General features: G+C 30.9%; 10 protein-coding genes and 1 pseudogene across 10 annotated transcripts; 5 read left to right on the top strand and 6 right to left on the bottom strand. All coding sequences in view use genetic code 6, as the record gives it.

Moving 5' to 3' along the window:
* Positions 1-485: 485 nt before the first annotated feature.
* On the bottom strand, positions 486-2033 carry SS50377_21749 (uncharacterized protein; the record flags this gene model as incomplete). Its single annotated transcript, XM_067905644.1, has 1 exon — positions 486-2033. The coding sequence occupies one exon, from the start codon at positions 2031-2033 to the stop codon at positions 486-488; it is 1548 nt and encodes a 515-aa protein (XP_067766961.1).
* A 651-nt stretch (positions 2034-2684) lies between these two features.
* On the bottom strand, positions 2685-4232 carry SS50377_21748 (uncharacterized protein; the record flags this gene model as incomplete). Its single annotated transcript, XM_067905643.1, has 1 exon — positions 2685-4232. The coding sequence occupies one exon, from the start codon at positions 4230-4232 to the stop codon at positions 2685-2687; it is 1548 nt and encodes a 515-aa protein (XP_067766960.1).
* Positions 4233-4883: 651 nt separating this feature from the next.
* On the bottom strand, positions 4884-6431 carry SS50377_21747 (uncharacterized protein; the record flags this gene model as incomplete). Its single annotated transcript, XM_067905642.1, has 1 exon — positions 4884-6431. One exon carries the CDS (start codon positions 6429-6431, stop codon positions 4884-4886), a length of 1548 nt encoding a protein of 515 aa, XP_067766959.1.
* A 651-nt stretch (positions 6432-7082) lies between these two features.
* Positions 7083-8630, bottom strand: SS50377_21746 (uncharacterized protein; the record flags this gene model as incomplete). The annotated part of the gene is made up of 1 exon (XM_067905641.1): positions 7083-8630. One exon carries the CDS (start codon positions 8628-8630, stop codon positions 7083-7085), a length of 1548 nt encoding a protein of 515 aa, XP_067766958.1.
* Positions 8631-9281: 651 nt separating this feature from the next.
* Positions 9282-10856, bottom strand: SS50377_21745 (uncharacterized protein; the record flags this gene model as incomplete). Its single annotated transcript, XM_067905640.1, has 1 exon — positions 9282-10856. One exon carries the CDS (start codon positions 10854-10856, stop codon positions 9282-9284), a length of 1575 nt encoding a protein of 524 aa, XP_067766957.1.
* Positions 10857-11750: 894 nt separating this feature from the next.
* Positions 11751-12473, top strand: SS50377_21744 (Cysteine-rich membrane protein 2; the record flags this gene model as incomplete). The annotated part of the gene is made up of 1 exon (XM_067905639.1): positions 11751-12473. One exon carries the CDS (start codon positions 11751-11753, stop codon positions 12471-12473), a length of 723 nt encoding a protein of 240 aa, XP_067766956.1.
* Positions 12474-15040: 2567 nt separating this feature from the next.
* SS50377_21743 (uncharacterized protein) lies at positions 15041-15724 on the top strand (the record flags this gene model as incomplete). The annotated part of the gene is made up of 1 exon (XM_067905638.1): positions 15041-15724. One exon carries the CDS (start codon positions 15041-15043, stop codon positions 15722-15724), a length of 684 nt encoding a protein of 227 aa, XP_067766955.1.
* Positions 15725-16263: 539 nt separating this feature from the next.
* SS50377_21742 (Cysteine-rich membrane protein 2) lies at positions 16264-17805 on the top strand (the record flags this gene model as incomplete). The annotated part of the gene is made up of 1 exon (XM_067905637.1): positions 16264-17805. The coding sequence occupies one exon, from the start codon at positions 16264-16266 to the stop codon at positions 17803-17805; it is 1542 nt and encodes a 513-aa protein (XP_067766954.1).
* Positions 17806-17979: 174 nt separating this feature from the next.
* Positions 17980-20109, bottom strand: SS50377_21741 (Cysteine-rich membrane protein 2; the record flags this gene model as incomplete). Its single annotated transcript, XM_067905636.1, has 1 exon — positions 17980-20109. The coding sequence occupies one exon, from the start codon at positions 20107-20109 to the stop codon at positions 17980-17982; it is 2130 nt and encodes a 709-aa protein (XP_067766953.1).
* Positions 20110-21743: 1634 nt separating this feature from the next.
* SS50377_21740 (Cysteine-rich membrane protein 1) lies at positions 21744-22714 on the top strand (annotated as a pseudogene).
* Positions 22715-26781: 4067 nt separating this feature from the next.
* SS50377_21739 (uncharacterized protein) lies at positions 26782-27195 on the top strand (the record flags this gene model as incomplete). The annotated part of the gene is made up of 1 exon (XM_067905635.1): positions 26782-27195. One exon carries the CDS (start codon positions 26782-26784, stop codon positions 27193-27195), a length of 414 nt encoding a protein of 137 aa, XP_067766952.1.
* Between the last annotated feature and the right edge of the window lie 608 nt (positions 27196-27803).

Genomic DNA, 27803 nt, shown 5'->3' with positions numbered 1-27803 from the left:
AGTATAAAAATAACATAAAATGTCGATACTAATAATACATTATCCTCACTAATTTTGATAATAATTTTGTAGAGATTTAGTAGTATAATTTATTTTTTCATTTATACTTAATAAACCATCTTTATTTTTATATATGTGCAAACCATTATTTACACACTAAGTATTACGTAAACTTGGAAATGACTTGCTGAAATGAATCATAGTATATAATATCAGATTGTAATCCGAGTGCAATATAAGTATTCATTTAAATTTTATTATTTAAAAACAGAGATATGTAATATTATAAAGAAGTAACAGTTTAAACTTATAAATTTATCAATTATATTTAAGAACTTCAAAATTACTTATTTTTTGGAGAATACTTATAGGCTTTAGACTTAATATTCTATTTTCAAATAAAATGATTAAAGAAAATCGTATATAGTTATCACTAAATTCAACTCATACAATACTTTTCAGTATATATAAGTCTTATATTTAAATCACTTCTAATGAACAATATTGAAATGCATAAGAAAGATTATCATAGTTACTAGCAGTGATGCTAATATGAACATAGTAATAATTCCATTTATGAATATTCTAGGTTGTAAAAAGTTTAATATTTTGTTCACAAAAAGAGATTAACCTCCAATAGTAAGTTTTAATTCTGATGGATGTTCTTCAGTCAGATTACGAAGTTATTGCGGTGTCGCAATAAAGCAGTATAATTATTACTCATTTGGAAATTTAAATACGTTAATTAACCGCTGTATCTGTCCGGATGTTTCCCATTCTAAGATAAGTTCTATGCTATCTTCAGTTAGTATAAATCCATCGCGTATTTTTATATCTATGCATGCATGAGTTTGCATACATAATAATACGACTGGACTGTATTTATTTCTTGGAACTTAAGAGTAATACTTAAATGATTCTACTGGTACATCGTCGAGAAATGTGTCGTAGTAAATTAGCCCTACCTAACTATCAGTGTATTTGCTTATCTCTAGCAGATTATCGGTGCATTCTTAAATTGTTGTTTCTATTTATTCGTCACATCTATATACTAGTTTTTCAAGAGCTTAGAATTAATCTTAAAAAATCGTAAAACATTATCTTTAAGATGAATTACTATTTTCTGTTGCTATACAAATATCTACTGAAACACTATCATGCTTTTTGTCCACATTTGGTTTTTCAGTTGTCAATGTTTATTCAATTTCAATAGATTAATATAATGGACGAATTAAGACATTGGAAATGGTACTAATTAATATCTCTGTTGTGAACTATGTTATTAGCTATCTTAGTACTAAATTCATAGTAAACTCAGTTTCTTGTTCGACTGTTGTACCATCTGGCTTAAATGCATTGGTTGTTTTCTTAAACGTCTGTTGTATATTAACGTTATAATAACCAAGTGGAAATAATATTTCCACTAGTTCTATGATATATTTTGCACATTATTTATTTTTGCAAGTATTATTAGTTTGGAACCACTCGACATATGTATCTACGAGTTTTTCTTCGAATATCTAGTCTAGTTATGTGCCAAGGTTTATTTGCACATTAGATGTGATATCTCCGTCTTTATCAAAGCTACATAATACTTATGGAAACCTTTGTATGGTAATATCTGAAGTTACGGTATTATAGAATAATGAAATATTTTTAAAGCAATTACGCCTATCAAAAAAGTTAATGCTAAAGCGAATTATGGTTCCATCTTACATAATGTTATCATTCTTAGATTCTAATTTAAAAAAGGCAACTGAGAACTAATTAATAGTAGCTAAATCACCAGAAATCTTAGTTAGTGTTAGATCTATGTGTTCTTCTTTATAAATATAAAAGTTAGAATCAAATATTATTCCACCAATCTGAATTTGAACCTTAACATTTTAATTTACAAAAATTTAGCATGATAGTTTATCAATTATACTAATAGATTTATCTTATACAGCACTTAATGTAAGTTCTTCGGTCTGCGCACTATATACAACTACGGTATCTGTGAAGCAATTTAACGCTAAAACTAGCAATATCATTTTTATTATATGACAACATTTTTAATATTTAAGTTTATTGATTTTTAATTTTTTGGTATTTTTATTAAAAAATCTATTCCAAAATTCAATGTAATTTAAGCTTAAACCAAAATTAATTTATAAAATTATTGCAATAGATATTATAATTAATTATATATTTATGTCTAGTATAAAAATAACATAAAATGTCGATACTAATAATACATTATCCTCACTAATTTTGATAATAATTTTGTAGAGATTTAGTAGTATAATTTATTTTTTCATTTATACTTAATAAACCATCTTTATTTTTATATATGTGCAAACCATTATTTACACACTAAGTATTACGTAAACTTGGAAATGACTTGCTGAAATGAATCATAGTATATAATATCAGATTGTAATCCGAGTGCAATATAAGTATTCATTTAAATTTTATTATTTAAAAACAGAGATATGTAATATTATAAAGAAGTAACAGTTTAAACTTATAAATTTATCAATTATATTTAAGAACTTCAAAATTACTTATTTTTTGGAGAATACTTATAGGCTTTAGACTTAATATTCTATTTTCAAATAAAATGATTAAAGAAAATCGTATATAGTTATCACTAAATTCAACTCATACAATACTTTTCAGTATATATAAGTCTTATATTTAAATCACTTCTAATGAACAATATTGAAATGCATAAGAAAGATTATCATAGTTACTAGCAGTGATGCTAATATGAACATAGTAATAATTCCATTTATGAATATTCTAGGTTGTAAAAAGTTTAATATTTTGTTCACAAAAAGAGATTAACCTCCAATAGTAAGTTTTAATTCTGATGGATGTTCTTCAGTCAGATTACGAAGTTATTGCGGTGTCGCAATAAAGCAGTATAATTATTACTCATTTGGAAATTTAAATACGTTAATTAACCGCTGTATCTGTCCGGATGTTTCCCATTCTAAGATAAGTTCTATGCTATCTTCAGTTAGTATAAATCCATCGCGTATTTTTATATCTATGCATGCATGAGTTTGCATACATAATAATACGACTGGACTGTATTTATTTCTTGGAACTTAAGAGTAATACTTAAATGATTCTACTGGTACATCGTCGAGAAATGTGTCGTAGTAAATTAGCCCTACCTAACTATCAGTGTATTTGCTTATCTCTAGCAGATTATCGGTGCATTCTTAAATTGTTGTTTCTATTTATTCGTCACATCTATATACTAGTTTTTCAAGAGCTTAGAATTAATCTTAAAAAATCGTAAAACATTATCTTTAAGATGAATTACTATTTTCTGTTGCTATACAAATATCTACTGAAACACTATCATGCTTTTTGTCCACATTTGGTTTTTCAGTTGTCAATGTTTATTCAATTTCAATAGATTAATATAATGGACGAATTAAGACATTGGAAATGGTACTAATTAATATCTCTGTTGTGAACTATGTTATTAGCTATCTTAGTACTAAATTCATAGTAAACTCAGTTTCTTGTTCGACTGTTGTACCATCTGGCTTAAATGCATTGGTTGTTTTCTTAAACGTCTGTTGTATATTAACGTTATAATAACCAAGTGGAAATAATATTTCCACTAGTTCTATGATATATTTTGCACATTATTTATTTTTGCAAGTATTATTAGTTTGGAACCACTCGACATATGTATCTACGAGTTTTTCTTCGAATATCTAGTCTAGTTATGTGCCAAGGTTTATTTGCACATTAGATGTGATATCTCCGTCTTTATCAAAGCTACATAATACTTATGGAAACCTTTGTATGGTAATATCTGAAGTTACGGTATTATAGAATAATGAAATATTTTTAAAGCAATTACGCCTATCAAAAAAGTTAATGCTAAAGCGAATTATGGTTCCATCTTACATAATGTTATCATTCTTAGATTCTAATTTAAAAAAGGCAACTGAGAACTAATTAATAGTAGCTAAATCACCAGAAATCTTAGTTAGTGTTAGATCTATGTGTTCTTCTTTATAAATATAAAAGTTAGAATCAAATATTATTCCACCAATCTGAATTTGAACCTTAACATTTTAATTTACAAAAATTTAGCATGATAGTTTATCAATTATACTAATAGATTTATCTTATACAGCACTTAATGTAAGTTCTTCGGTCTGCGCACTATATACAACTACGGTATCTGTGAAGCAATTTAACGCTAAAACTAGCAATATCATTTTTATTATATGACAACATTTTTAATATTTAAGTTTATTGATTTTTAATTTTTTGGTATTTTTATTAAAAAATCTATTCCAAAATTCAATGTAATTTAAGCTTAAACCAAAATTAATTTATAAAATTATTGCAATAGATATTATAATTAATTATATATTTATGTCTAGTATAAAAATAACATAAAATGTCGATACTAATAATACATTATCCTCACTAATTTTGATAATAATTTTGTAGAGATTTAGTAGTATAATTTATTTTTTCATTTATACTTAATAAACCATCTTTATTTTTATATATGTGCAAACCATTATTTACACACTAAGTATTACGTAAACTTGGAAATGACTTGCTGAAATGAATCATAGTATATAATATCAGATTGTAATCCGAGTGCAATATAAGTATTCATTTAAATTTTATTATTTAAAAACAGAGATATGTAATATTATAAAGAAGTAACAGTTTAAACTTATAAATTTATCAATTATATTTAAGAACTTCAAAATTACTTATTTTTTGGAGAATACTTATAGGCTTTAGACTTAATATTCTATTTTCAAATAAAATGATTAAAGAAAATCGTATATAGTTATCACTAAATTCAACTCATACAATACTTTTCAGTATATATAAGTCTTATATTTAAATCACTTCTAATGAACAATATTGAAATGCATAAGAAAGATTATCATAGTTACTAGCAGTGATGCTAATATGAACATAGTAATAATTCCATTTATGAATATTCTAGGTTGTAAAAAGTTTAATATTTTGTTCACAAAAAGAGATTAACCTCCAATAGTAAGTTTTAATTCTGATGGATGTTCTTCAGTCAGATTACGAAGTTATTGCGGTGTCGCAATAAAGCAGTATAATTATTACTCATTTGGAAATTTAAATACGTTAATTAACCGCTGTATCTGTCCGGATGTTTCCCATTCTAAGATAAGTTCTATGCTATCTTCAGTTAGTATAAATCCATCGCGTATTTTTATATCTATGCATGCATGAGTTTGCATACATAATAATACGACTGGACTGTATTTATTTCTTGGAACTTAAGAGTAATACTTAAATGATTCTACTGGTACATCGTCGAGAAATGTGTCGTAGTAAATTAGCCCTACCTAACTATCAGTGTATTTGCTTATCTCTAGCAGATTATCGGTGCATTCTTAAATTGTTGTTTCTATTTATTCGTCACATCTATATACTAGTTTTTCAAGAGCTTAGAATTAATCTTAAAAAATCGTAAAACATTATCTTTAAGATGAATTACTATTTTCTGTTGCTATACAAATATCTACTGAAACACTATCATGCTTTTTGTCCACATTTGGTTTTTCAGTTGTCAATGTTTATTCAATTTCAATAGATTAATATAATGGACGAATTAAGACATTGGAAATGGTACTAATTAATATCTCTGTTGTGAACTATGTTATTAGCTATCTTAGTACTAAATTCATAGTAAACTCAGTTTCTTGTTCGACTGTTGTACCATCTGGCTTAAATGCATTGGTTGTTTTCTTAAACGTCTGTTGTATATTAACGTTATAATAACCAAGTGGAAATAATATTTCCACTAGTTCTATGATATATTTTGCACATTATTTATTTTTGCAAGTATTATTAGTTTGGAACCACTCGACATATGTATCTACGAGTTTTTCTTCGAATATCTAGTCTAGTTATGTGCCAAGGTTTATTTGCACATTAGATGTGATATCTCCGTCTTTATCAAAGCTACATAATACTTATGGAAACCTTTGTATGGTAATATCTGAAGTTACGGTATTATAGAATAATGAAATATTTTTAAAGCAATTACGCCTATCAAAAAAGTTAATGCTAAAGCGAATTATGGTTCCATCTTACATAATGTTATCATTCTTAGATTCTAATTTAAAAAAGGCAACTGAGAACTAATTAATAGTAGCTAAATCACCAGAAATCTTAGTTAGTGTTAGATCTATGTGTTCTTCTTTATAAATATAAAAGTTAGAATCAAATATTATTCCACCAATCTGAATTTGAACCTTAACATTTTAATTTACAAAAATTTAGCATGATAGTTTATCAATTATACTAATAGATTTATCTTATACAGCACTTAATGTAAGTTCTTCGGTCTGCGCACTATATACAACTACGGTATCTGTGAAGCAATTTAACGCTAAAACTAGCAATATCATTTTTATTATATGACAACATTTTTAATATTTAAGTTTATTGATTTTTAATTTTTTGGTATTTTTATTAAAAAATCTATTCCAAAATTCAATGTAATTTAAGCTTAAACCAAAATTAATTTATAAAATTATTGCAATAGATATTATAATTAATTATATATTTATGTCTAGTATAAAAATAACATAAAATGTCGATACTAATAATACATTATCCTCACTAATTTTGATAATAATTTTGTAGAGATTTAGTAGTATAATTTATTTTTTCATTTATACTTAATAAACCATCTTTATTTTTATATATGTGCAAACCATTATTTACACACTAAGTATTACGTAAACTTGGAAATGACTTGCTGAAATGAATCATAGTATATAATATCAGATTGTAATCCGAGTGCAATATAAGTATTCATTTAAATTTTATTATTTAAAAACAGAGATATGTAATATTATAAAGAAGTAACAGTTTAAACTTATAAATTTATCAATTATATTTAAGAACTTCAAAATTACTTATTTTTTGGAGAATACTTATAGGCTTTAGACTTAATATTCTATTTTCAAATAAAATGATTAAAGAAAATCGTATATAGTTATCACTAAATTCAACTCATACAATACTTTTCAGTATATATAAGTCTTATATTTAAATCACTTCTAATGAACAATATTGAAATGCATAAGAAAGATTATCATAGTTACTAGCAGTGATGCTAATATGAACATAGTAATAATTCCATTTATGAATATTCTAGGTTGTAAAAAGTTTAATATTTTGTTCACAAAAAGAGATTAACCTCCAATAGTAAGTTTTAATTCTGATGGATGTTCTTCAGTCAGATTACGAAGTTATTGCGGTGTCGCAATAAAGCAGTATAATTATTACTCATTTGGAAATTTAAATACGTTAATTAACCGCTGTATCTGTCCGGATGTTTCCCATTCTAAGATAAGTTCTATGCTATCTTCAGTTAGTATAAATCCATCGCGTATTTTTATATCTATGCATGCATGAGTTTGCATACATAATAATACGACTGGACTGTATTTATTTCTTGGAACTTAAGAGTAATACTTAAATGATTCTACTGGTACATCGTCGAGAAATGTGTCGTAGTAAATTAGCCCTACCTAACTATCAGTGTATTTGCTTATCTCTAGCAGATTATCGGTGCATTCTTAAATTGTTGTTTCTATTTATTCGTCACATCTATATACTAGTTTTTCAAGAGCTTAGAATTAATCTTAAAAAATCGTAAAACATTATCTTTAAGATGAATTACTATTTTCTGTTGCTATACAAATATCTACTGAAACACTATCATGCTTTTTGTCCACATTTGGTTTTTCAGTTGTCAATGTTTATTCAATTTCAATAGATTAATATAATGGACGAATTAAGACATTGGAAATGGTACTAATTAATATCTCTGTTGTGAACTATGTTATTAGCTATCTTAGTACTAAATTCATAGTAAACTCAGTTTCTTGTTCGACTGTTGTACCATCTGGCTTAAATGCATTGGTTGTTTTCTTAAACGTCTGTTGTATATTAACGTTATAATAACCAAGTGGAAATAATATTTCCACTAGTTCTATGATATATTTTGCACATTATTTATTTTTGCAAGTATTATTAGTTTGGAACCACTCGACATATGTATCTACGAGTTTTTCTTCGAATATCTAGTCTAGTTATGTGCCAAGGTTTATTTGCACATTAGATGTGATATCTCCGTCTTTATCAAAGCTACATAATACTTATGGAAACCTTTGTATGGTAATATCTGAAGTTACGGTATTATAGAATAATGAAATATTTTTAAAGCAATTACGCCTATCAAAAAAGTTAATGCTAAAGCGAATTATGGTTCCATCTTACATAATGTTATCATTCTTAGATTCTAATTTAAAAAAGGCAACTGAGAACTAATTAATAGTAGCTAAATCACCAGAAATCTTAGTTAGTGTTAGATCTATGTGTTCTTCTTTATAAATATAAAAGTTAGAATCAAATATTATTCCACCAATCTGAATTTGAACCTTAACATTTTAATTTACAAAAATTTAGCATGATAGTTTATCAATTATACTAATAGATTTATCTTATACAGCACTTAATGTAAGTTCTTCGGTCTGCGCACTATATACAACTACGGTATCTGTGAAGCAATTTAACGCTAAAACTAGCAATATCATTTTTATTATATGACAACATTTTTAATATTTAAGTTTATTGATTTTTAATTTTTTGGTATTTTTATTAAAAAATCTATTCCAAAATTCAATGTAATTTAAGCTTAAACCAAAATTAATTTATAAAATTATTGCAATAGATATTATAATTAATTATATATTTATGTCTAGTATAAAAATAACATAAAATGTCGATACTAATAATACATTATCCTCACTAATTTTGATAATAATTTTGTAGAGATTTAGTAGTATAATTTATTTTTTCATTTATACTTAATAAACCATCTTTATTTTTATATATGTGCAAACCATTATTTACACACTAAGTATTACGTAAACTTGGAAATGACTTGCTGAAATGAATCATAGTATATAATATCAGATTGTAATCCGAGTGCAATATAAGTATTCATTTAAATTTTATTATTTAAAAACAGAGATATGTAATATTATAAAGAAGTAACAGTTTAAACTTATAAATTTATCAATTATATTTAAGAACTTCAAAATTACTTATTTTTTGGAGAATACTTATAGGCTTTAGACTTAATATTCTATTTTCAAATAAAATGATTAAAGAAAATCGTATATAGTTATCACTAAATTCAACTCATACAATACTTTTCAGTATATATAAGTCTTATATTTAAATCACTTCTAATGAACAATATTGAAATGCATAAGAAAGATTATCATAGTTACTAGCAGTGATGCTAATATGAACATAGTAATAATTCCATTTATGAATATTCTAGGTTGTAAAAAGTTTAATATTTTGTTCACAAAAAGAGATTAACCTCCAATAGTAAGTTTTAATTCTGATGGATGTTCTTCAGTCAGATTACGAAGTTATTGCGGTGTCGCAATAAAGCAGTATAATTATTACTCATTTGGAAATTTAAATACGTTAATTAACCGCTGTATCTGTCCGGATGTTTCCCATTCTAAGATAAGTTCTATGCTATCTTCAGTTAGTATAAATCCATCGCGTATTTTTATATCTATGCATGCATGAGTTTGCATACATAATAATACGACTGGACTGTATTTATTTCTTGGAACTTAAGAGTAATACTTAAATGATTCTACTGGTACATCGTCGAGAAATGTGTCGTAGTAAATTAGCCCTACCTAACTATCAGTGTATTTGCTTATCTCTAGCAGATTATCGGTGCATTCTTAAATTGTTGTTTCTATTTATTCGTCACATCTATATACTAGTTTTTCAAGAGCTTAGAATTAATCTTAAAAAATCGTAAAACATTATCTTTAAGATGAATTACTATTTTCTGTTGCTATACAAATATCTACTGAAACACTATCATGCTTTTTGTCCACATTTGGTTTTTCAGTTGTCAATGTTTATTCAATTTCAATAGATTAATATAATGGACGAATTAAGACATTGGAAATGGTACTAATTAATATCTCTGTTGTGAACTATGTTATTAGCTATCTTAGTACTAAATTCATAGTAAACTCAGTTTCTTGTTCGACTGTTGTACCATCTGGCTTAAATGCATTGGTTGTTTTCTTAAACGTCTGTTGTATATTAACGTTATAATAACCAAGTGGAAATAATATTTCCACTAGTTCTATGATATATTTTGCACATTATTTATTTTTGCAAGTATTATTAGTTTGGAACCACTCGACATATGTATCTACGAGTTTTTCTTCGAATATCTAGTCTAGTTATGTGCCAAGGTTTATTTGCACATTAGATGTGATATCTCCGTCTTTATCAAAGCTACATAATACTTATGGAAACCTTTGTATGGTAATATCTGAAGTTACGGTATTATAGAATAATGAAATATTTTTAAAGCAATTACGCCTATCAAAAAAGTTAATGCTAAAGCGAATTATGGTTCCATCTTACATAATGTTATCATTCTTAGATTCTAATTTAAAAAAGGCAACTGAGAACTAATTAATAGTAGCTAAATCACCAGAAATCTTAGTTAGTGTTAGATCTATGTGTTCTTCTTTATAAATATAAAAGTTAGAATCAAATATTATTCCACCAATCTGAATTTGAACCTTAACATTTTAATTTACAAAAATTTAGCATGATAGTTTATCAATTATACTAATAGATTTATCTTATACAGCACTTAATGTAAGTTCTTCGGTCTGCGCACTATATACAACTACGGTATCTGTGAAGCAATTTAACGCTAAAACTAGCAATATCATTTTATAAATAATCTGGAATAATATCATTTATATTGAATAATATTGAATTTTATTATAATGTTTTTACTATAATGTATTTATTATTAAGACTACTATAATAATTAGTAAAACAGAAATATACAACTATACATATTCAAATCTATAATATATATTATTGTATAATAAGTTTATTATAAATCTTTTTGACCATGATTATAAGTAGAAAATACCTTAGTTTAGCTTGATAATGACTTTATAAATTATTTATTGTATGTAAATAATAATTTGAATATTAGTTTCATAATATATTTATTTTTAATATTATAATTTATATTCTATGGTTATAATTTTTTGAACTACGGTTATATTATATATAAAGATTAATATTCTATAATGTAAAGGTTAATATTATATTTTATATCAAGATTTAAACGGAATATATTCATTATCTTGGATTATTAACAACAGTATGAAGAATAAATATAGAAATGATTATTATAATATTAATATATTACAGTTGAAAATTTTTATATGACTGTAAAAATATATACAAGTTAGATAAAATCTTAATATTATTATTAGACTAACAGAATTAAAAAAATTAATATAACAATACTATCTGTATAATAGTAATTTAATATTTATTATCCGGTAATACTAAATAATATGAAAAAATAAGTGAACTTAGTTTAATATTATGAGTGATGATTTTAAAAAATTCTAATTCCGGTTTTACCTATTTAAAATTTATATAACAAAGTATGCATATTATTAGTATAGTCAGCTTCATTAAAAATGAAAGAAGCAAAAACTTGTTCAGGTTAAAATAACACTTGATTGGTTGATTAATATTGTCCTTCACTGCAGACTACTAACCTGCAATGTTAAACATGTTCTAAGACAATAAGAGAGCATTATGGTTGTAACTGCGTAGACTTTAAAATGATTAAGAATTGTTTAAAATGTTAAAATAGAAGATGCGTAGAATGTATAAATCAATATTCACTGCAACCTAATAGTACGTGCTTTAAATGTGCGGTAGATTGCTTACGCTGTGACAAAACGTAATGCTTTGAATGTATAGACGGTTATAATCTGAATTTATGGACTAATTAATGTGGGTTTCCGTGCGAAACTAATGCTGATTGTTAAAAGTACAATATAGGCTATTGCAATAAATGTTTAAAAATCTGTGAATTTTGTGACTAATAATGTACTTAATGTTCTACAAAAGAATTCTGCACGAATTGCTATGTTGGAACAACTTTATTTAATGGAATTTGTACAAAATAATGTATTAATCGTTTAGTGGACCATTACTGCTTAAATGGAACATTAGCAGCATGTGATGTAAATATATCTTCCCAATGTTATTGTAATGAAGTTTAAAACTGTAGAACTTGCAACGAATCTAAAAATGGGTGTGCATCTTGCATGCCAAATTTTGTAATGGTTGAAAATGATAGATGTACCTAGTGCGAATCTGGATTCGAGCTAGTAGGTAAAATTTGCAGTCCAGTAGAAGATTTAAATCCAATTTGTCCAATTCCAAGTAACGACACTATTGTTTTTAATATTTTGTTAGGAACATTAGTAGCTTTATGTATTATTTGGGGAATGCTCGATATTATTTTATGTAAAAAGATAAAAAATAAAAAGTAGTGAGGAATTTATTATTTTAAATAAACAAAAGCTTTCTAATACTTGATTTAGATTTCAGAATATGTTGTTAGTCAGATTTGAAATATCTAGATTTTTAATTGTATGAATGATACTAATTTTAGGTTTATAAATATTTAACTAGATCCTAAATTTTGCAATTTCATAATCTGGTTTAACATAATATTAAAATAACATGAGGATAATTATACTAGAGTATGCGAACAGCATATACATAGATCAAATAGTACAATTATGTTAAATTGAGAATACTAGTCTATAGATAAAGCGGAGTACCAGTAATAGTCAATGCCGTGTTAAATATTATGATAGTCAGTTTTGTCATTTTTGATAACTGTAAGTAAATATTATCTGCTGAGGCAAAATCAATTGCTACAGGGTAAGCATTAAAGAGATTCATTAAGGATTGTTAATTACTGATTATCGAAAATAGATAGATTATAGTCATGTATGATAGCTAAAACTAATAATAGTAAGGTATATGCTAGAGAAATATAGTTTATGAAGAATTAGAATATGCTATTTAATACATAAATCTAGATAAAAACTAGACTTCAATTTGATATATACCAGTAAATTGATTAGAATAACATAACTAAACTTAGATATAGAAATTGCTAGTTAATTATTATGTTTTTCATGTCCTATATAAAGATTAGCTGCCATAAAATGATATATGTACAATGATTCTGCAATAAGTTCTCTCTCAATTGTACTTAGAGCTATTTATACCATAACATGGCGCTAGCATAAGATTTAGAATAAAAAGATTGTGCTGAATGCAGTTAAGAGCGTGCAATGTGTTCAGGTAACTACTATCATAAATTGATTGTGAAAGTTAATATAATAGAGAATACTTATATTCCTACAATAATGTTTTCACTATTATATAAGCCTTTAGTAATATATTAACCCAGATCAAGCGTGCAGAGTATGCTAATATTGCTAATATGAGTCTATGGGATCATATGATATTTGTCTAAAAAGTAAAATCCAAGAATAAAACGATTGCAATTGCGACAGCTCTTGAGACTCCTTAGTTTGCAAATCAGTAAATATTAAATGACATTCATACTGACACCAATAACATAGTATCAACATACAGATAATCTGCGCAGCCTGCCTCCCACGCTATTATTTCAAGCTAATTACGTTTAAAATTATTCCCAGGATTACTATTTGTTCTGCAAAGAGGATTCAATCTCCGATGATGTGTGTACCGGTTGGATATACAATTTTATTCACTCAGGAACCTCTTGGAAACCATTTTAGTTAGGTAATTGAGATACCTACTAATATTAGTTTTCTTAAAATTTCACACTTTATGACGTTGAAAATAGCGATAAATGCTAGAATGATACGGTATCACCGGATAATGAACGCTATGTATGTTGAATCATTCAAAATAAGGAGGAATATGCTAGATACAACATATATAATTATTAACCCTGATCAAATGATATGAGGAAATGGAATAAATGCGAAAATGGTTTATTCCTTAAAACGGGTACATACAAGATATAAATCATGAACGATTACGATTCTACCTGAGGGCGTCGAAGAGCTGTACTAACTATGAGTTGTAAAATTAGATGAAATGCATACCAGGTTAGTAGGCTGCGTGCTGTGCTTTTTTTAATGTGCGAAGAAGAATGGAAAATATGTTTCAACTGCAGTCAGGAGCTCAAGGAAGGTGAATTCTATCATGGTGGAAGGCATATCAAGTGTGGTACCGATGGTATATCCTCTTTGTGCACATGTGGTAATCTTCACACCTGCTTGCTCCGTGATGGGAGGGCCTCCACCCAGTGCATGAGAGCCTTCCGTCTGTCTGATTGCGCATGCTACTGATATGATAATGGGTATTATCTAGAGCAAAATAGCTTCATAGAGTACTTTGCACTCTAAAGCAGCAAACCAGCAATATGATCACAGGAACTATTGGTCGAATAGTGGTCGATAGTAGCTATGTGGCTACCGGCTAGGGTATCTACTTTAAGAAAAAAGCAAGGTTCTCAGCTATCCCAGTACTGATAGCAACATCTTGTATCCATGACCTGTAATATTGCGATATTAATCCCTTATACTTTAATTTAGTCGGATTAATGAAACAATAAGTACCGTAGAATCTGTTATACCCTAGTATCAAATATTAATCCTACTTTTCAGTGTAGCTGAAATTGGACTTTTAGGATCCTCATTTTTATTCAAAATTTATTATATACAATAATATATAATACTTAAATAAATTTTAATAAAGAATCGCCATCGACCGCTAGTTTACTAAAACCAGTGCTATGCTCAAAAATTATATTAGCAACATTTTCGATTAATATGGTGAGCCTAAGTATGGGGAATTATATGTATTTTTAGGATTGAAAACCCCCACCTACACATGATTACAGTAGCATATAGTATGTTTTCTTGCCAAATATATTATATTTAAATTATATTACTAAGTTAATATTAGCGCAACTAGCGGTTCATGCCTTCTTGACGGAATATAAAGTAAGGCTGGCCCGAAGGCGCCCATAAGCATAATTCTGGCTATCATGCTTCCAGGGATGCTGTCATACATCTCTATTGGTACAAAACTACAGACTGCTGACTAGATAGAACCGTCTTCACATATTTTTGCATTTACCCGTTTATAATTTGTACCCAGGGAGGCAAGAACTGCATTTAGTCTTATCTTTGGCTCAGGTATGACGGTTAGCAGAGGCTATGCGCCTGCAAACAGTTGTTTTGGGTTCAATTCTGCATGCCGCGGCAGCAGTCCCAATGCATGCGCCGCCCTCTGCTAATCATGTGTCACAAGATGTTAACATCTTAGCTAATTATCATCTGGTGTACAACGAGGCTAGCATAGAACAAATCAACTCTATATGAGCAAGGTTCACCCTTTCGACCTTACTTTGTGCAAACTTAGTTAATTACCTATAACAGTCGGCACATGCACTGACAAATTCCTATCTTCTTGTATCCTGCGATACAAATATCTCCATATTTCAGGGAAAACTCTCTATAACATATTTAAATACTTTTCTATTATAGCTCCCACAGGCACACCTCAAAAACGCTTCTACTGCCTAAATGACCCGTATTGGACTCACTGCACTTCTCTGCTCATATATCTTATTTAGCACATGCTGCTTCAAGTATTCGCACTGAAATCCCAGGTCTTGCATTGCAGGTGGAACTTTTTCGCATTTTGCTGGTATTTTAAGAGTTTTTGATTTTATATACTATTATACAAGCTTTAGATTTAATCGGCTGAAGCGCTTTTAGGATTTGAAAAAGTATGCAGCGGAAACTAACTTTGCACCTTAAATACACTAAATTATAGAATATTATATGGGTATAAAAACAATGCTTTGTAACTGAAGATGCATATCAATAATATATAGCTCAATACAATATATTAATAAATAATTTTAGTATAACATACTTTGAATACAGTATATTTTATATATTTTAATATAAAATAATAATATGGTGAGTATTTTACGTAAAAATTTCACATTACATGAAACTTTTTAATTGTGATTTATTATTTTGAGGATCTAGTTTTATTTTTATGATCATATATTTATTATTTAATCAATAAAGGTAAAATTGAGATAGTACCATTTACATATAAATATATAAACTTTAAAAACTATCGTTTTTACTTTCGCACAATAATAATAATTATAAGTAAAAACAAGGACGCAAATAATATCATTTATATTAATTCCGATATATAAGTGTAAATACAGTTTCTAAAGTTTATTAAATGAATCCCTACATCTGTCCTACAAAACGCTGTCCAGATGGCACTGTTTGCCCAACCGATGACAAAACAAAGCCACAAATATGTCAAACATGCGAAATATTCAACTGTAGGAAGTGTCAGTCATATTCACGAGGCAATTGTGAAGAATGCCGATATGGATACTACTTAGAGAGTAATACCTGCAAGGCATGTAAGGAAAACTGCGTTATCTGCAACGGCCATAGATGCTTCAGCTGCATTCATGGATACATAGTTAAAGACGGTTAGTGTGTTAAATGCGTGGAGGACTGCAATATCTGCAGTGGATAATGGATGTGCAGAGATTGTAACCAGGGATTTTTTAGGGATAGAACCAATAATTGCTAGCCGTGTACCCCAGGTTGTGGTCAATGCAATAGTAAATCGTAATGTAGCCTATGTTTACCTGACTATAATTTTATAAATAAAGTGTGCCAGAAATGCCCAGAAAATTGTATAAACTGTGAACATAACGTATGTTATGAATGTATAGAGGGATACAGAGCAATAGATGGTGTGTGCCTTCCCTGCCCAGAAAACTGCAAAAAATGCTCCAGTCACTTAGAATGCTAAATTTGTCAAGATGGTTATTTGCTTGATACGACGGATAATACATGCACGCTCTGCAAAGACAACTGCCGCGCATGTTCGTCGAAGGATGTATGCGGGCTCTGCAAAGACCACCACGATCTGGTTGACGGGGAGTGCGTTCCGAACGAATGCAATGCTAAAAACCCGTGCAGACCTAACTAGTTCTGTGATGCTAAGATCACTGGATCGACTTGCGTTCACTGCATTGATGGGTGTGCTACTTGTAATATTGCAGAGGTTTGCAGTAGATGCTCAACTGGCTACTTGAAAAAGGATGACCGCTGTTTGAAATGTTCTCAAAATTGCTAGCAATGCTAGGCAGCTGATACATGTGATTTGTGTTTGAAAGGATATAGATTCAACACCAATGAACAGTGTGTAGAGGATTAATGTGATAATATAATTGGTTGTTCTGACAGTTAACACTGTGAATAACTTGATTCTGGTAATATATGCATTTAGTGTCCAGAGCTATGCAAGGTTTGCTCTGACAAGGATACTTGCACAGAATGTTTACATTATGCACGCTTTTCGTCTGATAAAAAGTGTGTCGAAGATTAATGCGAATAAGAAAATGACTCCCTAACTGGATTTTACTGCAAGGTATACGATAATGGTAATAGTTGGGAGTAGTGTCCTGCTAAGTGTTTCACATGTGATAGTGAATCTGTGTGCACCTAATGCAAAAATCATGATCGTCCTGTAGACGGGTCGTGTTTACCATAAATAAATAAGATGAGCAGCGGCTCTATAATCGGAATCGTTGTTGGCATAATAGCTGTAGTTGGCATTGTTATAGGTGGAGTAGTCTATGCTGTTTTAATGAAGAAAAAATCTAATTTGGTTTAAAAGAATAATAATGTAAAACCTAATAAGTAAAACGTATATTAGCGAATTGATGAATCGGCTACAATACTAGGCAAGGCTCAATGATAGATTCCCTACTATATATTTCAATATATATGTTATCGTTATAACAGAGTTTTTATTTCCCATCCTCTAAGCACACCTTGTCACTTACCCCCAAAATGCAAAATGGCAAGCTTTTGAATTATCACCAAGTAGATACTAATTTAATAAATATTTACATCCAACAGCTCACTTTCATCATTACTACCTCCACTTCATTACTGTTTTCCGCTTTGCGATTTTCGCCCTCCTAAGATACCAGAAAACTCCACCAGAAGCACCCAACACCACCGCGATAACTGCCAGCGAAATTCCTGCTACCGCCCCAGAAGACAGACGATTACTTTCTTCTGCACTTGCAAAGCAAAAAGCTCCTACTGCAACAGCCCCGTCAACGCAATTAGCGCACGCACCATCTTCAATTTTGTAGCCGTATAAGCAACCCCCGCACTTGTTGCTACCATCAGCTGAGCAAATTCTGCAGTTTATGCTATCCCCGCATTTGCATTCAGTGACCTGCCCGCGGCTCCCGCACTACACAGCTTTACCGCCAATGCAAGCGTGCCCGTCTGTTAACATATCCGCACACACTTCTTCACACGTCTGATGCACGTTCATCGTGTAGCCTTTGGCGCAGCTATCACACGTTTTCGCGTTTTGCGAGCACGTACCGCATCTGGAATCACACTTCGCACAGACGCCTCCCAACATCAAAAAGCCCTACGCGCAGATACTACACTCCCCATTCTTGTCGATCGCGTACCCAGAAATGCAGGTAGCGCACCTTGATAGGTTTTCGAGGTCGCAACTGCCGCAGTTAATTGCCCGGTGGCACTGACACGGCTCCTTCAGGTTCCCGGTGCAGATGAAGCATTTATCTTTTTTGAAGTAAAAATTGTTCAGGCAAATCTGGCAAACGGAAGTGTCGCCAGCGCAGTTCGCGCAACCCGTCGGACACTAGCGGCAAGTGTTGCCGGTTAGCAGGAACCCCGGTTAGCAGACCCTGCAGTTGGCGATGTCGTCCTTGCACACCGCGCAGTTACCAGTGCAGGTTTTGCAGATACTGTCGCAAATTTAGTTGGACCTACATTATGCAGCGGTGGCGCATTACTTTTCACATTTGCCGTTTTACACCGTAAAGTCATTTTTGCACGCCGTGCAGGTGTCTTTGCTAGCTTGACAGGTTTTGCAGTTTTCGTCTGTGCAGGCTACGCACGTATTGTTTTCAATCAAAAACCCCTCCTCGCAAGCTGTACAAACGGAGGCAGATGTACACGTTGTGCAGTTATTAGAGCAGGCCGTGCATTTATTGGGAATTGCAGTAATGTCCTCGAAAAATCTCGGCCTGCATTTCTCGCAAGGGGTGGTTCCTGTTAGTTCGTAGTTGTTGATGCAGGCTGCGCATTTAATCATAGAAATATCGCATATTGAGCAATTTTTTGCAGCCTAGCAGGTGCAGGCAGTAGTTTATATTGTAGAGCAGGCAGTACACTCATTTCCTTTTAGCAAAAACCCATTCTTACAGAGGGTGCAAACGGAGCCGGAGGTACAGGTTGCGCAGTTCGCAGAGCAGGCCGTACAAGTATCGCTTCCAGAAATGACCTCCTTGACAAATCCTGGTAAGCAGTTTTAGCAAGGGGTGGATTCAGATGGGTCAAAGTTATTGATACAGGTTGCGCATTTTGACTTATCAGAAGCTTCGCAAGTTTAGCAGTTTTTAGTAGATTTGCACGTGCAGGCAGTCATTTAATTTTTTGTGCATGGAACGCACAAATTTGCAGTTAAAATGTTCCCATCTTTGCAGGTTTTGCAGGTGGTTTCTGCGGTGCAAGTTGCGCAGTTTTCTGGACATTTTGAGCAGGTTTTTGGGATATCAGAACTCTCAAAGTAACCTGCCTTGCATGCTGAGCAAGGAATAGTCGCAGATATATCATATTCACCGATGCAGGTATCACATTTTGTCTTATCTGTAGCGCAAGTTTCGCAATTCTCAGAGGTTCCACAGGTGCATTTCATGGAGTTTCCGGAAACGCATGCAGAGCAGGTGGTTCCGCTTAGAAAGTTCCCATTTGCACAGCTTTGGCAGGTGCTAGCTTCACTTCCTGTGCATGTTGCGCATTTCGAATCGCAGTTTGCGCAGGTTCCGCTGCTTAGATATTATCCGTCCGCGCAGGTTAAACACGTGGCAGCTTCGGCGGATTCTCCTGTGCAAGTTGCACATTCTTATTTGCATTTGATACAAGGTGTATCATCAGATCCTACGTTGGATGGACAGAAGAAACCTTCACTGCAGGAAGTTGTATTTGAAGAATTACACATCTTTGACATTTTATGGACGTGAAAATATGAATATGTTATAAGTTTGAATAATAATGAGAATTGGTGGTATTGTGTTTTTGCTTATTGAAATAGAAGTGCAATAATTAAGTAACGATAGATTGTATGAAAAGTTTACGATAGGTATGGGAATTGATATTATATAATGTATCTTATTAAATTAAATTTTACATACATTAGATATAAATTAATAGCAGTAAACTGAACAAACGTGATAATGCGTTTTAATATATGCAAGAATAGTAGGTATAATTATTTATGTAAAATGAGTAATAACTTACAATCTTTAAATTAAATTAAAAAATACTAGTTTTATATTATATACCTTAGTATTAGTAAAAATTAAAAACCAAAATAATACCTATATATATTATATATTTGGATAGTCATAAAACAGTATATTAAATGTGATATTATTATAAATAACTGTAATTATATCTATTTTAAAAATAAGTATTACTCATTCCAGCTAGATGGTTGTAATTATACAACAATACTATTCAAATACATAGAGAATTGGTTTATAATTCCAAGCTTGCTTAATTGATTTATTGAGATAAAATTATAACTCCTATAATTGTACAAACTCAAAATAAATTTATGTAGGTATAATATGATAGGGTTTACAACTTATGCAAATAATGAATAAGATTTCACTCATTCCATCTCAGCTATCCTGATAAGTAAATACGTTAGAGCCGCAACAGTTGCTCCGATTATCACCAGAACCACTCATCCTATGCGATCAGTCATGCTATTACTTTTTGATACCTTCTTACTCTGATTATATATAGTGCTCAAACCAGCAGCAATATTCTAGTTCGGTTGATTGTATGCAAATTTTAATCTATTGTGCACTTATAATACGGCAAGAGATTTCATACTCAGTTCTATTAAAGCATATGTTCCTCATGAATCAGCATCTGTAGACTTATATATTAACTATAGCTTTTCCCAAAGTATACAAGAATATTGTTAAAACTAGAATTGTTATTATATAATTTACTATGTGCTTAGTAGTGCGGTACAGACAGCATAAAATATAAATTTGATTATTTCTATTTCATTTATAATGGTAGACATATTTTATTCATTGGTTGCATTTTTAGCATCAGACTTTACATATGCTAACTATACAAGATCAATTTATTACTCTAAACCCTCGTCAGATCAATCTGTTAAATTTTAGATAAATAAATTTTATTTTATCGTAGCATTAACTGACAATGTATATAATTTTACTAAATGAAAATAAGATTTATGAAGTTCATATATATTTTATTATAACAACTTTTAGAATTAAAATAATAGGTTTACATTATAATTATGATTTTCATTTCTCATTTTATAGCTTTTCTATAAGCTTATTTATTAACCTATTATACAGTAACTCGATAAATTAGTTAATTTATAAATAATATAATTTTATATTTATATATAGATTACACATAAAGCTTCAGTTATTGATTTTTAGTTTTATAACTCTTGCATATATTGTGCTAATCAATATATACTTGAAAACTGATAACAAACATTTTATCTATATCTAATTATATTAATAAATATTGTATTAAACTGGTAAGTATTTAGCATAAATATAATAATAATAAAATTAAACTCTAAAAATGACATCTTAATGTGACAACAGCGGAAAGAAATGCCAAGAACTACAAGTATGTCCAAGTGATGCAACTGAAACAAGCGAAAAGAATGTATTAAATGTAATATTGCAGCTAATCCTGGTTGCAATGCCTGTACAGAAGGTAGTGAAGACGTATGCAGTGGATGCTAACCAAATTATTACTTAGATGAAGATTCGACCGAATGCAAAGCATGCTCTGATAACTGCATAACATGTGATAACGCAGCAAAATGCACAGCATGTGCGGTCGGATTTGAAGTTGTAGGCGATATATGTAAAAAATCTCAAGCTATTATAAATGAATGTGATTCCGAGAAATCTTGTAAAAAATCATAGTTTTGCTAATTAAAACCTACTGGTAATGTCTGTAGCGTCTGCCCCGACACCTGCGAGAAATGCAGAAGCTAGACGAAATGCACAAAATGTAAAGCTAACCATGAGATGAGCATAGAATAAATGTGTATAGTTCCATGTAGACCAATTAGTGAACATAAGGCATGTGTTAATAATATTCAAGTTGACTGTGGCTCTGCTGACCAGAAAACATAATGCAGGTGTGGACCAGGAGGAGAGAATTGCTTAACTTGTCCAGACCTTCCGAAAATATCAGCTGGGGTTTGCACTGATCCATTATGTACATGTTCTGATACCGACAAGACAACATGCACTGGTTGCATAGATTCTAAGAATTATCGGTTATTTGAAGGTAAGTGTATGTTAACACCTTAGGTTAAATGTGGGTCGTGCCTTCCAGGGTATGTGCTTAAAGACGAAAAATGCTAAGAGTGCGTCGAAGGTGCTGAGAAAATTGGAGATTTCTGCTTTTTAGCTATAATTCCTAGTCGTAATTTGTCCAGAGGTGCAGTTGCGGGTATCTTGGTAGCTGTTTTAGTAGTAGTTGGTGCTGTTGGTGGTGGACTTGCTTTTTACTTCATCAAGAAAGGAAAGAAGTGATAGTAATAATTATAAAGTGATATACGTTTTTTTTATGAATCTAAATATTATTGACTAATGTGTGACTCTTCCAGATAATTCACCTATAACAGTTAGTTAGTGAATACTTGAGTCGACTGCAATATTTTTCAATTTATTTAACCATTTAATGCATTAATTGATAACGTGAAATAAAATTATAATGAGGTCAAACCAAGGCAGAGATAGATTAATTTAGATATATTTAATAAAAATAGCAGCATATAAGCAATTACTATTATATTTTAGCTCAAGAATATTAGTAGTTCTGTATATAATAATTGAAACTATGATTTCAATTTGTTTATGTAATATCAATGATACTCATGCTTTAAGTCATAAATTTGGTGTCATGTATATTTCCTATATTTAATTTACTATCTTTAGAGTGATTCCGTGGCATATATTTTCTATTATAAATTACAGTTTCAGCTTTGCATATATTAGTTATTTTAATAATTGTACTATATATGATACAGATTTAACAGCATTACATGTTATTTTATCATAATTTTCACATTAACTTACAAATGTAATTTTATTATTTGTTGGATAATAGGATCCTGATATTTCAGATTCATCCAAATTAGATATACTGCTTAATATTATATCATCAAATTATCTCTAAATCTTTAAATTAAATCGAAACCAAATCATTATAAAACTTATTACCTGGCAAATACCAGTTTGTTGCAACAGCGCCATAAATCACCACGACCATATTCGCTCCAAATCTGTCCCACTCCCTTACCTAGTAAGACTGCGCAAATCCAGCACTAATAATCAGTCGAACTGCAATGCCCTCACTGCCGCAACCAAACTATTCCATTAATGAATCAACTCAATGTATCTTTCACTCTATTTACTGACTCAATGAATTATCGCCAAAAATGCTCATTTCCACCTCAAATTTGATAAACAAAATTTTGCTAACATGCATATTTCCTACCCCACTAATTCTGGTATTCTTTCACAGCATCCCAAATTTGCAACCTCCCGCGAAAAGCAAATAGCAAAATGCGTTGCTAACTGCTGCACGAAAGCCTCAAACGCGGTTTTGCGCCATTAAAAATCACTTAACTGCGCTGTTTCAGCGCCTGCAAGATTCTTTGACCGTTTGAGCGCTGGTTGACAGCAAATGCGCAGAACTGCTAATGTGGAACGCACGATTGCAGTATTCACATGATATTGTCATGCAAAATTTAGTTTAGGGTAGGGTAGAAATCTTGAGGAATCGGTGAGAATGTGGCTTCAATTTTGTAGCTTGAGAGTTAGTATGGAGGCTGAAAATGGTATTTTGCAGGGTTTGATTTGAAAAATTGTTGTAACAGCCCTAAAAGGGTTCATGAGTCGTTAAATGTTAAATGGTCTTGTAGTAAAAATATTACTTGGGGCTGAGTGGTAAAATTATGATAAAATAGTAGTAGATGCGATTATTAGGTGTAAAAGGGAATAAGATATCCTTATATTCAGTTTTACCATTCCATAGTGGTTAGAATGGTTCTAGCCAACTTATTCATATGATTTTAGTTTTAGAGTATTTCCAGGGCTTTAAACCAGTAAGTTTTTACTGCAGTATGGCCATTTGCCTCTAAATATTTTACTTTTATAAAATCCATACCGTAGCGAAAACTAAGCACTTTGTAACAACATTATACAGATATTCTAATTATTAATTTGTATTCATGTAGATTTATATAATTTTATTTTTATTTTATTCTCATCACGCAACATATTTCGTATATAATTTATCTACTCTTTAATGGTAAACGACAAGTTTTTGTAATGTTAGTTATGTTAAATGCTTCGGTTGGTGGATACATAGTACTTTCGTTGGATCTTCATTCCTTACGATTAACTATTAAGATGTGTGCCAAGAGTCATAATTTTGGTAAAATACTTGATATTTACCATTAATTTTTAAACTATCCGTTCCAAAATAGGCTATATCTTATCAGTTAATTGCATTTATTATCCACTCTTTAATAGCTCCACCCGAAGGAGTTACAATTTATTCTTCTGTGGAACCCTTTGTGTGACTGGATGATACTGTAATCCCATTTTAGACTGTATATTAGCACTAAAATATTTTAAAATATTTTTCTTTGATACCTGGTATACTATATACCAATATGTTGTATGACGAAATTAATATTAAATTTTGCTGAAAATTAGTAGGAGCCATATACCACCATCAAGTGATGATAATATTTACTGTATCTTCAAGCAATATTAGTCTATGGGATGCGCATGTAACCGCTTGGGATAATCCTCCATCTTGCTAATACGTTTTCAGTCTATGTCTAACTCAAAGCAGAATAATTGCAGATATTCTAATACCAATTACGCACTACACATGATAGTTTATGACCAACTTGATTCATTCGGTGGTATTAAAATAATATGAATCAATAGGGATATAAAGTTAGCCTATCGTTGCCGCTCATTAATTACGAGTCTACCATCATCTCTAATATTTGCATTATTTCATCAATTGAAAAAAGGTAGCAAACTTATGGACCTTCTGCTGCAATTATTTACATCATTATAATAACATTTTTCCTGGACGTGCTTCTTCCACACAAGAATCCCACCACACCCATCCAAAAATATTCTATTTCAATGAGGTCACATATCAACAAAGTTCCATAACTATCCTATATTTGTAACACCAGCTACATGGCCTACCGGAACAGATACAAATATAGCTATACCGACAAAATAAATGAATAGATGTGCAATTCGCTGAAAAGTGATACAATACTGACTGTACCGCAGTATATGCAAGATTATCTCGAAGAAGCGATAGTTGCAGAATTATCAGAATTTGTGTTTTTGCAGATTAAAATTTGGTTCCATTGGTGTCATTTTGGTTGCCGTCGGTTCCGGCAGCTTCAAATGCGACGTGGACAGCATTTGGCCGCTGGTATTTCGTCTGCGTACGTTTCAATGATTTCACTTCAGGTTTTTGACATGATACCGCAGGGTGGAGGTTTTGCAGGTGTTATGTATATGATACTGATTGGGGGTTTTGATAATTTTCCTGGTTATCAGCTTTGCTTCAGTCAGTGCGACCAGACCTCGGAACGCGGTAAGAAATTGCGCATGACTCTGCAAATGTAGTTAATGGGATATGCTTCAGGTGGCAATGGCATCGATAAGGCATCGCTGGATGTGCTTTTAGGTGTACATGGGTTAAGTATCTTCAAGGGCAGGTAAAGTCGCGGTGAAGGGCGTTACGTGAAAATGGGAACCGGGAGTTGAGCAGTTGTGTTTTTTGTTATCAGTGTTGGAGTGGGGTTTTGTATGGAGTATTTTTGTGGGCATACGGTGAACTGGGAAGTTTTTCTTGGAATGTTTTCCAGCGTTTTAGGCTTGGCCGGGTTGGTAGTGATTTTTTGTGAGCTAGATGCGCCCACAAGGTGATAACTTTTGATAGAAATATTCGCATTCAACCATCTTGTGGGAATGATGGTTATTGTGGGAACCAAGAAAGTTGTGGAATACCCTAGAGACCCTAAGGACCCTTCAGAACTATTTTTGCAGCATGAGAATATCTTATTATTCGAAGTTGATGCACTATACTATAAATAAGTAAAATATCACTGGATATCTTGATATAAATTATTACGGCATTTAATGTGTTTGCATTCAGCATTTCAAATGAGTGTTATCTATAATTTTATTAAGAACCATCAAGTATATCTTTGGTTGCACATGGGCCATATTACAAGTCTCATGAGCTACCAGCTGCCCAAGCTTGATGCTGTATATTGTACTATTTTCTGCACGCAGTATGCGGCTATTTGATTTAGTAATAATGATGGGTTTCGCACTTTGCAGATTATTGCTGCAATATCCTGTTACTTTACGAGGTTTTCCAACTCCATTCTTCTTCCCATATTATGGGAATTTAGTTAAATGAATATAATCATCTGAGACTTGTATTATTATTTACTACTGCAGTTATAAGTACCCTAACAGCAATCAGACCGCTGTGAAACTCCGTGTTTACTTTAGTTATACCATGAGTAGTTAACGATCGCAAAATGATCTTTTCAGTTGCACTAAGTATCAGATATAGTTAGGGAATTCAGATTGTACGTCTTGTATATCGGTTTTACCTCCAGAGTGTAGAGAGACTCTAGAAAGTAAAAATGCTAGGAATTGTAATCTTATAATAATAAGTACCGTGTTTAGTCATTATCTTAACTCCATACACTATCACAACACTAGCATACGAAAACAAGTTACTGACACTAGAAATAATTTTTCTGTTCTATTAGCAAGCAACTACCTGTTGGTAAATAGTTCGTATGATAATAATATAAGGATTACGATGCATATCCAGCTATATTTATCGGCCAAAGTAATATTACCTAATCATAACATTGATTATTAAATTTAACCTAGAAGTGATGACCATCCTCAACCAATAAATATAAAGAAGATCGATAACTTGATATTGTTAGGTACGAAGATCACGAGTAATAGCGAAAACTGCAGCTATTTTGTTTCATTATTAATGTACCATAAATCCCGCCATATGCTAGTCTGGTGCATTTACTACCATTTTAATGAACCAAATAAACTATTGTGTTAAGTCACTACTGCTTTTAATGGAAATTGTAGGCACCAATATATAGTAAGCTTCACATTCAGTAACCCTATCCTCAATTTTTTAAATTTGCATATGCGCTACTGGTCCAGCATAAAAGTGCCATACCGCTCTGTTATTACTCATAGAGTAATACATGAAGCTAGAATTTCAGCACAGTAATTCCATCTTTCAAAACAACATAAACCGTACGTTAACCTATTTTGGGTATCTATATTGTAATTCCTACTGGTTTGCCGGACCAGAATGTCTTTTATCACTTGATCTGCAATTTGAGTTAAAATTGTAAATGAGCTTGAAACGGAAACGAACAAACTTTCGCGACGTCTATAATGGAAATATGCGCCATCTTAGGCCGCAAAAAGGCCAGTGCAGAAGAATGTTTAGCACACTCGATCCAGGACATTCATAATTATAAACAACGATCACAATTGACCTCAAATACTGCATCCA

This window comes from Spironucleus salmonicida, chromosome 2, assembly GCF_000497125.1.
Source record: "Spironucleus salmonicida strain ATCC 50377 chromosome 2, whole genome shotgun sequence".
NCBI classification, from domain to species: domain Eukaryota; phylum Fornicata; order Diplomonadida; family Hexamitidae; genus Spironucleus; species Spironucleus salmonicida.
This window is presented reverse-complemented; position numbering and strand designations above follow the sequence as displayed.